The following is a 14,855-nucleotide window of genomic DNA, read 5'->3' as shown; positions in this document are numbered from 1 at the left end:
GCTGCAAGGGACCTAAGCAGCTGCAAGGGGCCTAAGCAGCTGCAAGGGGCCTAAACAGTTGCAAGGGACCTAAGCAGCTGCACCTTTCTTTTCCTGGGACCTTTCTTTTCCTCTCACTCACTTATTTCAAAACATTCATCCTCCATCCTTCGTCACCTAACCTAACCTAACTTTACTCTTAATCTCATTCTATTTCCTTCTTCACTCTCACATTTCACTCACGCTTGCGTCCTCTCTCATTCTAGCACTCACGATCCCATCCCCAACCTCACTGTCACTCACACTCCCACGTAATCTTTCACTTATTTTCTCTAATTGATTTATGTTCGTTTTCTCCTTCACACTGACTCTTACTCTCTTATTCCCTCCTATCCACACACATTCTCACTCTACTTATCCTTCAACTCACTCATGTTTACTTTCCATTCAACTCATTCATGCTTACCTTCACTCTCACTCGAACATGACTCCCACAGACTCCTCTCTCTCTCTCTCTCTCTCTCTCTCTCTCTCTCTCTCTCTCTCTCTCTCTCTCTCTCTCTCTCTCTCTCTCTCTCTCTCTTACTACACTTTCAGTGTCCTTCACACTCTCAATCAGTCTTACTCGTCTCTTCACATTTTGGTACACACACACACACACACACACACACACACACACACACACACACACACACACACACATCCGCTACCTCCGCGTTTTTTTTTTTTTTTTCGACGTGGAGGCGGAGCTTTTGTTATGTGAAAAATGTGGTTGCAGGTATTGATGTGGATGTTATGTAATATTAGAACGCGGATGCGGATAGTAATGCGGATAGTATTTTCACTGCGGATGTGGAGGCGTATATCCAATATATCACTAATATATATATATATATATATATATATATATATATATATATATATATATATATATATATATATATATATATATATATATATATATATATATATATATATATATATATATATATATATATATATATATATATATATATATATATATATATATATATATATATATATAATTTTTATGCTTGCCTGCCTCTCCCCTTTTGGTTACTGTTTTTGTTTTTTTTTTCTTTTTTTTGTCCCTTTTGTGATTTGATATTTTAGGATTTTTGTCTTTGTACTTAACATTTATCTTTTTTTTTCTTTCTTTTTTAAGCCTGTTGATGCCTTCTGTGAAAGTGAAACGTTGCAGTGAATGAAGAAGGAAGTCTGGTGTATCCCTGCTTACCCTGATATATATATATATATATATATATATATATATATATATATATATATATATATATATATATATATATATATATATATATATATATATATATATACTTATCTGTTTAATACCAATAAAACATACCGTTTGGTAAGAATTATGCAAGACCAATCAAAAACATTTATCGCCGTGGTCCCTGAGCCTTCCTGACGTCACTGATGTAAACAAACACGAGCATCCCTGAGCAGCCGAACACGGTGCATCTCTACCACCACGCCTCACTCCGCTACAGGACACGACACACGCGCCCTCTCTACAACCCACCTACCACCACCACCCAACAGGAGCTGAGGAAGGCAGAGGCCAGGCAGTATCCACTCAAGGAAAGCCTACCACTGCCCTGCTGTCCCTGCCACGTGCTCCCCGCCACAATGCTGCCCACCTTCAAGAAGGCCGTGCAAGCCACGCTCTCCAACTGGCCTGCGTTACAGGTAGGCAGCAAATGACACTTCCACGGCCACGCCGAAGAGAGCACTAACATTGCATCAAATCCATCTGGATATCAGACCAAGCTATCCACAGAGTTCACTGCTCGGCATTTAGTAACCCTTTTCTCAAGACGTACCGATACCAAACTCTGGACCAGTACCAATAACACTACTTTAATAATGACGAGTACTGATACTACTATCAGTACTACCACTAGTGTACTGAAAGCATCTCTACAAAATTGTTGCCCATAGTTGTGCGACATTTTATCAAGTTTGTCTTTAATCTTAAGTCACCTCAGCATATGGATACAGAATAATGTGACACACTTTATGATTTGTTGTTACCAATTATTTATATTCTATCATTATAGAACATCCAACTGTTGTGTAATAAAATGGTTTACAAGTGATATGTGACAAACTGTTTAGGTATTGCTAGTATCAGCTAAAAGTGAGCTGATATGGATTATAATTGTAATGCTCAAAAGATGGGCTGGTACTACTGACACCAGTCCCAATGCACTGGTACATCTCTGTTCCCTCCTTTACAGTTTGCAGTGCAGCAGCAGGCAGGAGGGCCACAGAGTTCAGCCATAGCAGAGTGGATGGTGGGAGTCACTGAACAGTACTTCTATGACAATGGTGAGTACATGGTGACTGCAGCCTCCCACACCTTCAAACAGAGCATCACTTGGTGAGGGTGCAACACAACACTGCCAGGCTCCTCTACTCAACATACATTTACACTAATCAGCATAATTTTACTCCCCTTTTTTTTTTTTTTTTCATCGTTTTCATTACAGTTTGTGTACTTGAAGGCTTTATTGGCCGGGGATGATATAAATATATGGTTTTCTTTCATTGATGTACAAAAACATTTTTCTTTATTTGTATTTATTTATCTTTTACTGTGCTAATGTGTCATGACAGTTATTTAACATTAAACACAAGAGGTGTAAGAAGAAATATTATATCTGTTTTTTATTTAAAACTGGGAATTGCTGATGCTGTAGTAGCAATGCCCATGTTCAGGAAATCACAGATTCACATAAGAGCTCGAATAGAATAAACCACACAGGCTGCAGCATCAATATCCAGTTATGTAAACTACAATTTCAAGAAAAACTGACATTGGTATATGGTAAAAGTATTGAAAGTCATGTAGTTTGTAAACTATCATGGGTTACCCAGCTTCCTTAATGTGATAAAATATAATTAAATTTCATATTTATCTTTTTGCCAAGATCAATGTATCTTAGCATAACAGCTCCACTAACCTCAATATTAATGTATGGAATAGCATTATTATCATTTTTTTCTTCTGTTGTAACATCTTTAAGAGTGGCCTTTGTGGCTGTTCTCACCAACAGAAGACCTGGAGGCAGAGGAGGTGGCTGACTACCTGGCAACAATAATGGACCAGGAACTCAACACAATGGTGGAAGATGAGTCTGATTTAGAGGTAAACAGGTGCCCTTGTTACTCTTCCCCAGCATACATTATCACCACCATCCCCACTGCCACCAGCTCCTTTGTGCTGCCAACACATTACCAATACAGACATCACTTCCTCTATACAGTGGAAGATGAAAGTTATGGTGGGATGTAGTGTGTACAGCCAACATATAATCACATCAATTATGTCATTCCTACTTTACTGAATGTATTTAAAGAAATTACCATTTTGACAGTCTGCTCACACACTGATGCACCCACTGTGATCTACTTAATGGTCAATTCTTAATGTGCTGTGGGTAGAGTGCATCGTCCTGCATGTCTGTACAAGTGTGACTTTTCAGAATCTGAGTGATGCCTTTTGGATCTTATATTTGCTTTCCGGGTTATGGGGCATAAGCTTCATCTATCTCAAGACAAAATTATTCAGATTTATGCCTTGCATAAGGCCAGGTTTAGTGCAACTATTATAACAGGAGAGTAGTTTGACTCAGCATACTGGTGAGTGTTGGATGCACCAATGCTTGGTGGCTAGTAATGATAAAGCACTGGCACACTTGTCAAGGTCTAGTTAGCCAATAAAAAGTGAGTCAAAAGATGCAGTGTACTGAAGTGTGACTTAAGTGTTCATCCTGTGAGTACAGCACATGAACTAAAAGTTTTATTATTACCATATTTACAGATCTGTTAGGACAGTGTCTTGCTGTTGTGAAAAAAAAACTTGGTCTCCCTTTGTGTGCTGTCTTTTTTCATTCCATGGCACAGCAAAGAGGCTTTGTTTTGCCAAGAAATACATTCAGTGAGCCTAAGAGAAAGTATGCACCCTAATGTGGAGTAATGAGAACAGTATCTGGAACAGTTTGCTGAAGTGTGTTGCCCAGGTGTGTGTTGACAGGTGTGACTCAAAGTTTACAGCAAAAATGGGAAAAGATGCAGATGCAGTTATGCTTTTGGCAACATATTCTTATCATGACATTGGCAATTTAATGTTCTTTGAAAAGTCTTTGAGAGTCTGTGAACAGTGACAAACATTATTACAAACAACAGTGAGCAGTGAAATTATGGTTAGTTTGTTAATAATGGAGTGTTTACCATAGACTACAGGTTTACAAGCCAGCAGAACTTTTTACTTCCAGTGTACAATAAACATGACATCACCATCACTAACAGTTCATCTACACTGGAACACACCACCATCCACAGCATCAGTTACTCTAAGCTGCAGACACTACAAACAATATGAGCTTTATACAGCAAGCACCACCACTGCCATGACCACCAATTATTATATACAACATGCATGCAACCATCACTAATCTCCTCTCCATTGCTAAAACACAGTAAAGAGTCCTACATCGGGCACAGATGACTGGCCACAGCACACTTTGAATAACACACTATTAATATATCTTGCATAAAAAGTGTGCACTATAGATTTTACCATCAGCTGTGTATCTAAATAAAGTCGGCAGATAACTCACCATCATTCCTTCGTGTCAGGTTGGGCAGTGTTTGTGTCGCTTCTACCGGCTGTGTATGGAGGGGAGTGATGCACAGGTCTTGGATGACCTGTCAAAGATCCCAACAGGCAGTAAGCTGTCCTTCAGAGTCCAGGACCTGTGTGAAGAGGAAGAAGAGGTGAGTCATTTGCAATATTTCTTTTCATTGTAGACTGAAAGTAATTTTTAACAAACCTTTTTGTCTCTCTACCACTAAAGTTTAAACACAGTTGATAAATTCTACAAACGTGATTTGCTGCATGTGATTGTAATATCTGTAATTGATTGGCCAGGCAACTTGAATGCTTCAAGCTGCTGTGATAAATGTATGTGCTCTCCAACAAAACATTCCCTTAAGCTAAAAGGGAGTTTTGAGACTTGACCTCATAGAGTGCCCTCTAGGTGATCATATTGGAAGATTCCTTAGAGGTGTGTTAAGGGAGAGTTTTTAACAGTTTTTTTTTGCCACACCCCTAGAGATATACAAGGTAAATAGAAAAGAAGAAAAATCATAATCTGTAAATAAGTTACTTTCATTTTTCCCCCAGCAGTCAGACAAACCCCCTCAACTAGTGGACCGCCTGGGTGCCCTACAGCTGGCCGAGGCACCACCCAGACCTGAGCCAGAGCCTCGGACGGCGGAGCAGCTGAGGGATGAGGCGGAGGGGTGGACAATGGTGCAGAGAAGGAAACACAAATGATGATGGTCTTAATAAATAGTGTTGGTTGTGGAGTGTACTTGTGATTATCCTGTTGGCCACTGTAGGTCTCCATCAGGTATTAATACTCACCAGCCATGTCTATGTTCAGTAATTAATTTTTTCATACATGTACTTGTTTGTCATGATGGCTATCTGCTGAGTTAATACATATATGAGAAAGGAATATTTATACTGTATAAAGCAGAAACTCAAGGACTGATTTTAAGATGCTTTACTGGCAACAAAAGAGTGAAGGTAGCATCACACAATGGGAATGAGGTCATCCTGAAAATGGTTACTGTCCAAAGTGCATAAAATGACATCAGCATGAAAGTGCCGCTGGTTGCTGGGGCACAGTGAGTGAATGGTGAATCTGTGAACACAATGGGATTCTGAAGTGGTGTACTGGATTTTGTTTAACAAGAAAAACTAGTTGACCACATTCCAGGAAGCAAAAAAGGGATTTCCCTCAGTCTTAACTGCACCACTCTCCCAGGCTCCACACTCAGTAGCATATTTTCGAAAGGTAATAGGGTTTTCTCGAGGAGGCTAGCCCCACCCTCTGCACCCTGCAGTGACGTCCCGCACAGCTAACTCCTCATTGGCTGCTGCCTCCTACACCCCTCCCCCCCACCACCAACACACACACACACACACACACACACACACACACACACTGAGACAAGATGAATTATTATTATTATTATTATTATTATTATTACTATAAAACTATGACCAGCTGGCAGGGGTGTAACACTACGTAGTATCCTTGCACCTAAAAGATCTAAACTTACTTGCACGGCCAGTGGCGGCTCGTGACTGTTACTGATGGGGGAGCTGTCTCACATTCAGACAAATAAAATCTTAAATGCTTTTATTGTTATTGTTTAACATACCATTGATTGATAGATTATAAAGATAGATAGATAATTATTTATTTTTTTAGGTCTTATCCTAACAGTAAATGCTTGACTTCCTTAGTGGTGGCTTAGGCTATTTGAAAAGGAAGTCCATTCTCCTGTTCCTGTTCTGTATATATATATATATATATATATATATATATATATATATATATATATATATATATATATATATATATATATATATATATATATATATATATATATATATATATATATATATATATATACATATATATATACATATATATATACATATATATATATATATATATATATATATATATATATATATATATATATATATATATATATATATATATATATATATATATATATATATATATATATATATATATCAATCCTTCACTTGACATATCACGAGAGGAATCACCACATTGGGTGATAATTTTTACACTTTATTTGTTGTCCCTGCTATGTATCTCTCTTTTCTCCTTATTTTTCCGCACATTAGTAAAAGATACATTTTGGTATTTTCTTTATTTTTTACTGTTCTCCTTACTTCTGTATAGTCCTCGCGCTGCGTAAATGCCCTTTTCTGCAACATGAAGATCAAGATCATCCACATGTGAGAGGATGAGACGTTGGAACATGTGGTGCTGGACTGTGTGAAGTAAACCAAAGACAGGAATGAGATAATGCAAGTGATACTGACTGAGTTAGGAAATAATAGGAATGAAAGAGTGGAGAAGACAGGAAAGGAGTGGATGGTGTTGCTGGGACTGGGTAGAGAGGCGAATGAAAGGATGATTGAGGTGGTGAGAGTTTCTGGGGAGAATGTGGCGTGCCAGATATAAGAACAATTAGTGTAGAGGATGTTGTTCGTTTCTCTTTTTTCCCCTTCTACAGGAGTTGCCGATCCAAAGGCCTGGCTTACGAGTGATTCCGAGCCACCTGCACCAGTAAGATCAAGATCAATCATAAACAAAACAAACGCCGCTACAGCACAAGACACGCGCTGGGGTCTACTGTTAGGCTATCATGAGCCACAACTCTTGGTGGCCTGTGACGCGCGCCACCTGCCATGCCTTAGCACACCACCCCACATGCTCTTAGTGGCCTGAAAAAGAGCTATCACGAAGATGGCAGAGCGTGGAGAGAAGAGTTCATCCTCCAAAAAGACTGGGCTGGTCTCCTTCCTCACAGGGAAACCCATCGAGATCCCTGAGAAACACCTGGTGCGCCTCTCCCACAGTGCAGCACACCTGCCACACACTCGTCTCTCCTCCCTTCTTTCACATTTTTTACCCCTTATTCTTTTTCTCACTTATTATTATTATTATTATTATTATTATTATTATTATTATTATTATTATTATTATTATTATTATCATCATCTTATGTTAACTGAACCTAAAACTTGACGTCAGTATTTTCAGTGTTTCATTATCATCAGTGCAGTCAGATATATCCAGGATGAAGCAATGTATAAAGGGGAAGAATGTAAGAGAGAAATGTGTCCAGGATGGGGTCTTTCAAGAGGGAAAAAATATCCCGGGAAGGATCATGACTGCCAATGCTTCCTGCATCCTGCCAGCCCTTTGTGCATAGAGTTGTGTCACTTGGTATTTATATGCCCTGTAGCACACATTCATTATTATCTAGTGAATACCTGTAAAACTTTCATATAAGAGATGAGAGGAAGGTAAAAGAATCTATAATTATCCAAAAACTTAAAGAATGAAAAATGCCAATCTCATATGGTGGTGTAGCAACTGAAAAAAAAAATGAGGCTGAACATAAGATGACAAATGGCATTTCTTACGTAAATATACCACCACTAAAATTATCTTACTCTTTGTTGGTGCAGTATGTGGAGATTAATAAGAGCTTATAGATTAGGTTCAGCAATGCCCTTCACCATGAAGTTTGAGAGAATGATGAGACAAGATTGACATACAGGACTGCTCTTGACAGTTGCTGTTTTACTTCCTGAGGATGATCATTAAGACTTTGTTCCACACTACATGAAAGTTTTCCAGGTTTCTCAAGGTTTCTGTGGAAGGGTGTAAGAAAAGATGTAAAATCAAGGCAGGAAAGCAGTGTACTCTAGATCTACAAGCACACCCTGAGGTCCAGTCCGTCCAGACAGATATGTAGATGTTACATAGTTCAATTTATAGCCATTCCTTATTATACAAATTCTTGTAGGTTCCACTGTGATATCTGATATTGACATCTGTTTTATTTTTCAGTTTGGAAAATGCAGATTTGTTGGAGAATTTGAAAAACTCAATCGCATTGGAGAAGGAACTTATGGTGTTGTCTGTGAGTATTTCTTCTTTCACACATGCAGAGGCTTAAATGGTCCATTGCTATAAAACATTTAAATGGAAACAATATTATGATAACTGCTCATCTGTAAAGAGTTTGCCTAAGATACTTAGTCTTTCTTAATGAAAGAATTAAAGTATACCAAACTCTTAACAATTAAAAGCTAAAAACTAGCATGGAAGAGATTTGTTATAACTAGATTTTTTAACCAACATCACTTTCAGATCGAGCTCGGGACACAAAGTCCAATGAGATTGTGGCCCTCAAGAAGATGCGGATGGAGAAGGAGAAGGATGGGATGCCAATATCTGGATTGCGAGAAATTATGCTGCTTCAGGCATGCAATCACCCCAACATTGTGTGTCTGAAGGAGGTGGTGGTGGGACGGAGTCTTGAAAGGTACTATGAGGGTCTCCTGAAGCTAATCACATTTCTTTGTGCCTTCATTTTCTTGTCTTTAACTTTGTGCAATAATAATAATCTTATTGTTGCTGTGACTTATTTATAAACCTGATGTACCCACTGTACTAATGGAAAACCACAGTTTGTTCACAACACTAAATGAGTAACAATAAAAAATAACACAAGCCTTTTCTGACTTCAAAAGTGAACTTTGAAGTGACTAGAGCAGTGTGGTGAAACATGTGCAGCAGCTTTCCCAGTGCAGCACTGAGTCACTCATGTAGGCAGAGTGTGCATGGATAAGTGAGGCTTTCCTTTGACAGCATCTTCCTAGTGATGGAGTATTGTGAACAGGACTTGGCCAGCCTCCTTGACAACATGCAGAAGCCATTCCTAGAGACTCATGTCAAGTGCATCATGATGCAGGCAAGTTGTATGATTCGTGTCTAGCTTCATGCAAGATAACTGAAAAAAGTGCAAATTATTTCTTACAAAAAACATTTAGAATAGAGGAAAAATATGAAGTAATGTTTATGCCTTTACAATATGTGTTGCCATCCTAGGGAAATGCTGTTTGTCTCTGCCGCAGAAGGTTTTTATGGTTCAATGATGCTATCATTTGTCTTGGATGTAATTAAATTGTCTTTACCCAACATGTCCTTCATCAACAGGTCTTCAAGGGACTTGCTTATCTACACAAGAAGGAAATCGTGCACCGAGACGTCAAAGTGTCAAACCTCCTCCTCACTAACATGGGAACCATCAAGATTGGTACAGTCACTTTACTCTTCTCTACTTCTTTCCTATCAGTTTTTTTCTCCAAGCAACACAGCATAATAAGTAAACCTGTTACATAGAAAGACAGATAGAAAGATTTTATCCATAAAACTTAAACAAGGAGTCTATTTTCATACTTGCCAGGAGACATTTGTTTATTAAGTATTTCTGTGAGCAACACTAAGGCCCAAAGAAATAGACATACTTGTCAAGACCCATACAGTTCTAGTCTGCCCTACAGCAAATGACCACCTCTACTCAGGCTTAGGTATTTGATCCTATCTTTTTCTTTTAACAGTTATATCAGTATTTACTGTATAACATTAATCCTATGCACAGTGCCTTTCAGCTTGATTGTTGCAGCACCTTGAATCAATCCATCTCCCTCAGCGGACTTTGGCTTGGCACGGGAGTTGGGCCACCCGATGTCCCCCATGACACCACAGGTGGTGACTCTGTGGTACCGCGCTCCAGAGCTGCTCTTCCAGGCAAGTGGGAACTGACTGCTGTTTTGTTGGTTTTTACTTCTTTCTTATTCTTTGCTCTCTCTCTCTCTCTCTCTCTCTCTCTCTCTCTCTCTCTCTCTCTCTCTCTCTCTCTCTCTCTCTCTCTCTCTCTCTCTCTCTCTCTCTCTCTCTCTCTCTCTCTCTCTCTCTCTCTCTCTCTCTCTCTCTCTCTCTCTCTCTCTCTCTCTCTCTCTCTCTCTCATAGTAATGATAGTAATAATGACAATGAGGATTTTGATGCCTCTTGGTTGTGCTGCAGACAAAGACACAAACCTCAGGGGTAGACATGTGGGCTGCCGGCTGCATCCTTGGGGAGCTGCTCCTCCACAAGCCACTCCTGCCTGGCAAGTCTGAGATTGACCAGATCAACCTCATCATTGACCTCCTGGGTGTGTATGTCTGTCACTTCCCCCACTTCCCCCAACCCTATACTCCAACATGCTAATACAAACCTGTCTCCTGATTGTTATAATGATGATAAGTTAGTGTAGGAAAAGATGATGGTGATGATAATTTTCTTGTATAGTTAGGATAAAGGTAATTGCTAACTGGTACTGGTCACTTATCTTCTGTATTTGACACCAGATCTTATTTCTTTATACTTTGTGGTTGTTTGATAATTTTAGGTGATGTAAGTGCTTGTAAGGGAAAGGTAAAACATTATTTGTGACTGAGATATCGGAAATAGAAACTTAAAAAGACTGTGCTTAAGTTTACAGAAAGAACAATAGGGAATTGAAGAAATAGAAGGAGCAAGATCTTAGAGTCTATGATGAGAATGAGTTGGAAGCATGTAAAAAATTGTAAACAGATGGACATGGATATTAGGTGTTCTCTTGGCCACCTCAATGGAGCCTGTCTGGCCTTAATAAGTGATCAAGCTTCCTTTGCTGCACCAGAATCAACAGTGCCAACATTGGCTGTAATACTAATGATCCTGCTTTTCCCCACACCAGGAATTATAGGAACAGGTAACTTTCATCCACAAAAATTCTATTCACAAGAGTCCCTAAACAAAAAAGAATCTCCCTCTTGATAGATTAGGTCAAGAGAAGATATATCATGTGAGAAATTATTCTGAGTAAGATTTTCATGCAGAAATCTTCTTTGCTGTAACTGACATATAAACAGCCATCATTAATAACACCAACATTGGGTGAAATACTGATCACCAAGTTGACTGTCCCATACCAGACATTACAGCATCATTAGCAGTGGTAACCAACCCTTGTCTGTCTCACCAGGTACTCCCAATGATAACATCTGGCCAGAGTTCTCACAGCTGCCGGCCATTGAGAACTTCACTCTCAAGTCTCAGCCGTACAACAACCTCAAGACTCGCTTCCCTGGCCTCTCCCCCTCTGGCCAGCGCCTCCTCAATTTTCTCTTCATGTACGACCCCAAGTGTCGTGCCACTGCCGCCGAGTGCCTTGAGAGCTCATACTTCAAGGAGCATCCCCTGCGTGCGTGTTTACCTCATTGTGTTTGTCCTGGTTTGATTCATTCTCATGTCCTGCCTTTTAATACTGTGCTGTCTCATTTATTTTATGTTAAGTAGTGTTTTGGCATACATTGCTTCTTTTGGTCATTTGTTGTACTGGCAAGGGGAATTTTCTCACGTCTTGATTTAATATCCTTTCATAATTTTCAGTTGTGATGTGTTGGCTGTGTGTGTGTGTGTGTGTGTGTGTGTGTGTGTGTGTGTGTGTGTGTGTGTGTGTGTGTGTGTGTGTGTGTGTGTGTGTGTGTGTGTGTAGTGGGAGGTTTGTTCATTTTCTCAGTGTGTGCCATTATGATTAAGACCAATCACACACACACACACACACACACACACACACACACACACACACACACACACACACACACACACACACACACACACACACACACACACACTCACTGCCCTGTGATAACCACAGTGATGGTGGTGATTATGATAATGAGCTGGTATTGTCATAGTGATGAAAAAATACTGACAATTATAGATGACAGTAATTATCAGTCAGTGGAGTAACATTATTAAGACACTTATTAACATTAACAAGAATAACTTCAAGCATTTAGTAAACTGGTAGGTAATACTACTACTACTACTACTACTACTACTACTACTACTACTACTAATAATAATAATAATAATAATAATAATAATAATAATAATAATAATAATAAAAGTAATAATATTGAATTTCTTTTACAAAGGAGCTTACACTACAAAATCCAGTGCCAGTCCTCCGGCATGTAATAGAAGGTCACATGCTCACAAGTAATTAGTAATTAGGATAGGGCAAGAAATAATGCATTCAAGCTTTAAAAAGCTAGGTTTATAAAACAGATAGGAAAGAATTGGTTCTCAAATAGAGTTTAGATGAATGGAATCAGGTTAGTAGTGCCGAGTCATTAGGAAGCTTTAAAAGAAGATTAGGTAAGTTTATGGATGAGGATGATTGGTGGAACTTGCTAGATATGTTTCATGCAGGGACTGTCACATGCAGGCCTGATGCTGTCTTGCATCTTCCCTTGTTTTCTTATGTTCTTATGTTCTTGAGTACACAGGGAGACAAAATCTGAAATCCATATTCACACCAGCCACTAAACTAGAGTCATCAAACAAACAAAAACAACTAATAAAATAATATCCACTCATATCAAAATGCTCCATCTGTCCACCCCAGCCTGCGACCCAAGGATGATGCCAACCTTCCCGCAGCACCGCAACCTCAAGCAGTCACAGGGGCAGGCGCAGGGGACCGTGGCAGCAAGCGTTTCAGCTCCTGGACTGTCCCAGATGTTCTCCGGGGCAGCAACTAACCTCTACCCTCAGGACCGAGTGTTGGCAGACCCAACGGCAACCTCCTCTAAGCTGGGCATCAATGAACTATTTGGTTCTCTCGCACGGAGATAGCGTGCTTTTGCAGTTGTGACCATCCCCTGTCTCCTTCTCCTCTCCCTCTTCCCTCCTCTTCCCTCTTTTCCCATTGTGTCATTGGTTTCCTAGAGTGAAGTTATTACCATCCTCTCTCTTTTCCCTCTTCCTTGCTCTTTCCTCTTTTCCTGGTACCCTATTGTGTCTTTGGTTCTCTAGAAAGGGGAAGTTTTGTAATTATGATGCTCTTTCCTTTCCCTCTCCCACTTTTCCCTGCTCTCTCTTTCCCCATATTCTTTCTGGGAGATCTTTATCACCCCACACTTATTTCCTTTCCCTCTTTATTTCCCTTATCAATTCACACTCCTTCCTTTATCCATTCTGGGAGTCCCCTTCTATGTCACACGCTTCTCTTCTTTTCGTCATCCACTTTTTACGGTGTTTTTTCGTTGCTTTCTTTTTGTCAAGTCCTTAGTTGTACCCTTGCCACTCCATTCTCCTCCACTTGCCATCCCTTACCTTCTTGCTCCCTTCCTCTGTACATCCACTTGAGACTCTTGCATCTCAGTCACTCATTTCCTCCCTTTCCCCTCTCTTTTATTGGCTCCCTACTGCAAAAGACTAGCTCTCCTTTTCCTTCCTTTTGACTCTACAGTTTTTCTTCCCCAAAACTCTACAGCTCTCTTACTCCCTCCTTTTGTTTTAATCTTCCTTTTCTCCTTCCTTTGACACTATCTTTCCCTCTCATCAATCCAGCTCCCTTCCTATTTCACCCCCCTAAAGGGAGATACTCAGATATATGCACACTAGTGGTTGTAGACATCATAAGGAGTGCTGGACCTTATTGGGAATTACAAAGACTTTCTGTGGTGTGTCTAGACAGTTACCACATGAGGCACTATTACTATTGCAACTACATATGTCTTCATCTTGGTGTTGACTGTGAATTTATGGTTAATATTTAGGTATGTGAATAAAATAGTTGGTATGTATTATTCTCTCTATAAGCACTGAGATATGTGAATATGAAAAAACTTTGTGGGTGTTTCTGTTATTATGTTTGACACCTTTTGGTAAAAAGAAAGCAAAAAACTGATTAAAAGAATATATTATATTCAAGGAAAAATTTATGTCTCTTTCATATTTAAAATGTATGGGACTACAGAGCTGAGGGAGCTGGCATTAATACCACCTAGAGTTAATTCAAGTACAGGTACATTCTTTAGTTGGTGGCCCCCCTCTGTGCTGCCAACAAAAGTTATTGTAGATACTTGGCAAACATTATTTTCCATGTTTTCATTATTATTATTATTTTATTTATTTATTTTTTTACATTCTCCCCTGCCACTTTATGTTCAATAAGTTAATAGTTTCCTAATTTTTAAGGTTCTGTGAATCTTGTCTTTCCAATTCCTGAGATGGAAAGTTTCGAGAATTCTTTTTTCCTGCAATTCTCTCTCTCTCTCTCTCTCTCTCTCTCTCTCTCTCTCTCTCTCTCTCTCTCTCTCTCTCTCTCTCTCTCTCTGAGTGTTATGGATAGAGAGAGAGAGGCTGTGAAAGGCAGGTGTATCCCTTCCAAGACATACCAGAGCGAGAGATGCATGCATGGATCATGGATATACAGAGAAGTTCAAGGGATACTGTCACTATAATATGAAAAAGCGGTCAACAGAGCGTACCATGGAAGGGGATTTCTTGAGAGGAGCATGTGACGCCACACAATG

The 14,855-nt window shown here is 39.4% G+C and overlaps 2 protein-coding genes across 6 annotated transcripts; both read left to right on the top strand.

Moving 5' to 3' along the window:
- Positions 1-1,410: 1,410 nt before the first annotated feature.
- On the top strand, positions 1,411-5,397 carry LOC135093214 (pre-rRNA-processing protein TSR2 homolog). Of its 4 annotated transcripts, none has more exons than XM_063992200.1 (5): positions 1,411-1,710; positions 2,262-2,352; positions 3,051-3,172; positions 4,666-4,803; positions 5,216-5,397. In XM_063992200.1, exons 1-5 carry the CDS (start codon positions 1,651-1,653, stop codon positions 5,363-5,365), a joined length of 561 nt encoding a protein of 186 aa, XP_063848270.1. In that variant the 5' UTR covers positions 1,411-1,650; the 3' UTR covers positions 5,366-5,397. The 4 variants fall into 4 exon arrangements, with proteins under 4 accessions (XP_063848270.1, XP_063848272.1, XP_063848268.1 ...); XM_063992202.1 differs by having other exon boundaries at positions 1,415-1,710; positions 3,081-3,172; XM_063992198.1 differs by having other exon boundaries at positions 1,415-1,710; positions 5,213-5,397.
- A 1,499-nt stretch (positions 5,398-6,896) lies between these two features.
- Positions 6,897-14,257, top strand: LOC135093294 (cyclin-dependent kinase 10-like). Of its 2 annotated transcripts, XM_063992422.1 has the most exons (10): positions 6,897-7,484; positions 8,502-8,574; positions 8,805-8,979; positions 9,306-9,408; positions 9,654-9,753; positions 10,150-10,247; positions 10,525-10,654; positions 11,222-11,236; positions 11,510-11,728; positions 12,941-14,257. In XM_063992422.1, the coding sequence occupies exons 1-10, from the start codon at positions 7,389-7,391 to the stop codon at positions 13,168-13,170; spliced, it is 1,239 nt and encodes a 412-aa protein (XP_063848492.1). In that variant the 5' UTR covers positions 6,897-7,388; the 3' UTR covers positions 13,171-14,257. The 2 variants fall into 2 exon arrangements, with proteins under 2 accessions (XP_063848492.1, XP_063848493.1); XM_063992423.1 differs by lacking the exon at positions 11,222-11,236 and having other exon boundaries at positions 6,900-7,484.
- The last annotated feature ends 598 nt before the right edge of the window (positions 14,258-14,855 follow it).

The sequence above is a fragment of the Scylla paramamosain genome, chromosome 42 (assembly GCF_035594125.1).
Source record: "Scylla paramamosain isolate STU-SP2022 chromosome 42, ASM3559412v1, whole genome shotgun sequence".
Classification (NCBI taxonomy): domain Eukaryota; kingdom Metazoa; phylum Arthropoda; class Malacostraca; order Decapoda; family Portunidae; genus Scylla; species Scylla paramamosain.
This window is presented reverse-complemented; position numbering and strand designations above follow the sequence as displayed.

What these genes read in the sequence shown, in the direction of transcription:
- LOC135093294 (XM_063992422.1), top strand. Translation starts at nt 7,389, where the DNA reads ATGGCAGAGCGTGGAGAGAAGAGTTCATCCTCCAAAAAGACTGGGCTG. An exon ending in AGATCCCTGAGAAACACCTG is followed by an intron (nt 7,485 to 8,501) that starts GTGCGCCTCTCC and finishes TTTATTTTTCAG; the next exon opens with TTTGGAAAATGCAGATTTGT. An exon ending in CATGGGAACCATCAAGATTG is followed by an intron (nt 9,754 to 10,149) that starts GTACAGTCACTT and finishes CATCTCCCTCAG; the next exon opens with CGGACTTTGGCTTGGCACGG.
- LOC135093214 (XM_063992198.1), top strand. Translation starts at nt 1,651, where the DNA reads ATGCTGCCCACCTTCAAGAAGGCCGTGCAAGCCACGCTCTCCAACTGG. An exon ending in CCAACTGGCCTGCGTTACAG is followed by an intron (nt 1,711 to 2,261) that starts GTAGGCAGCAAA and finishes CCTCCTTTACAG; the next exon opens with TTTGCAGTGCAGCAGCAGGC. An exon ending in TGTGTGAAGAGGAAGAAGAG is followed by an intron (nt 4,804 to 5,212) that starts GTGAGTCATTTG and finishes TTTTTCCCCCAG; the next exon opens with CAGTCAGACAAACCCCCTCA.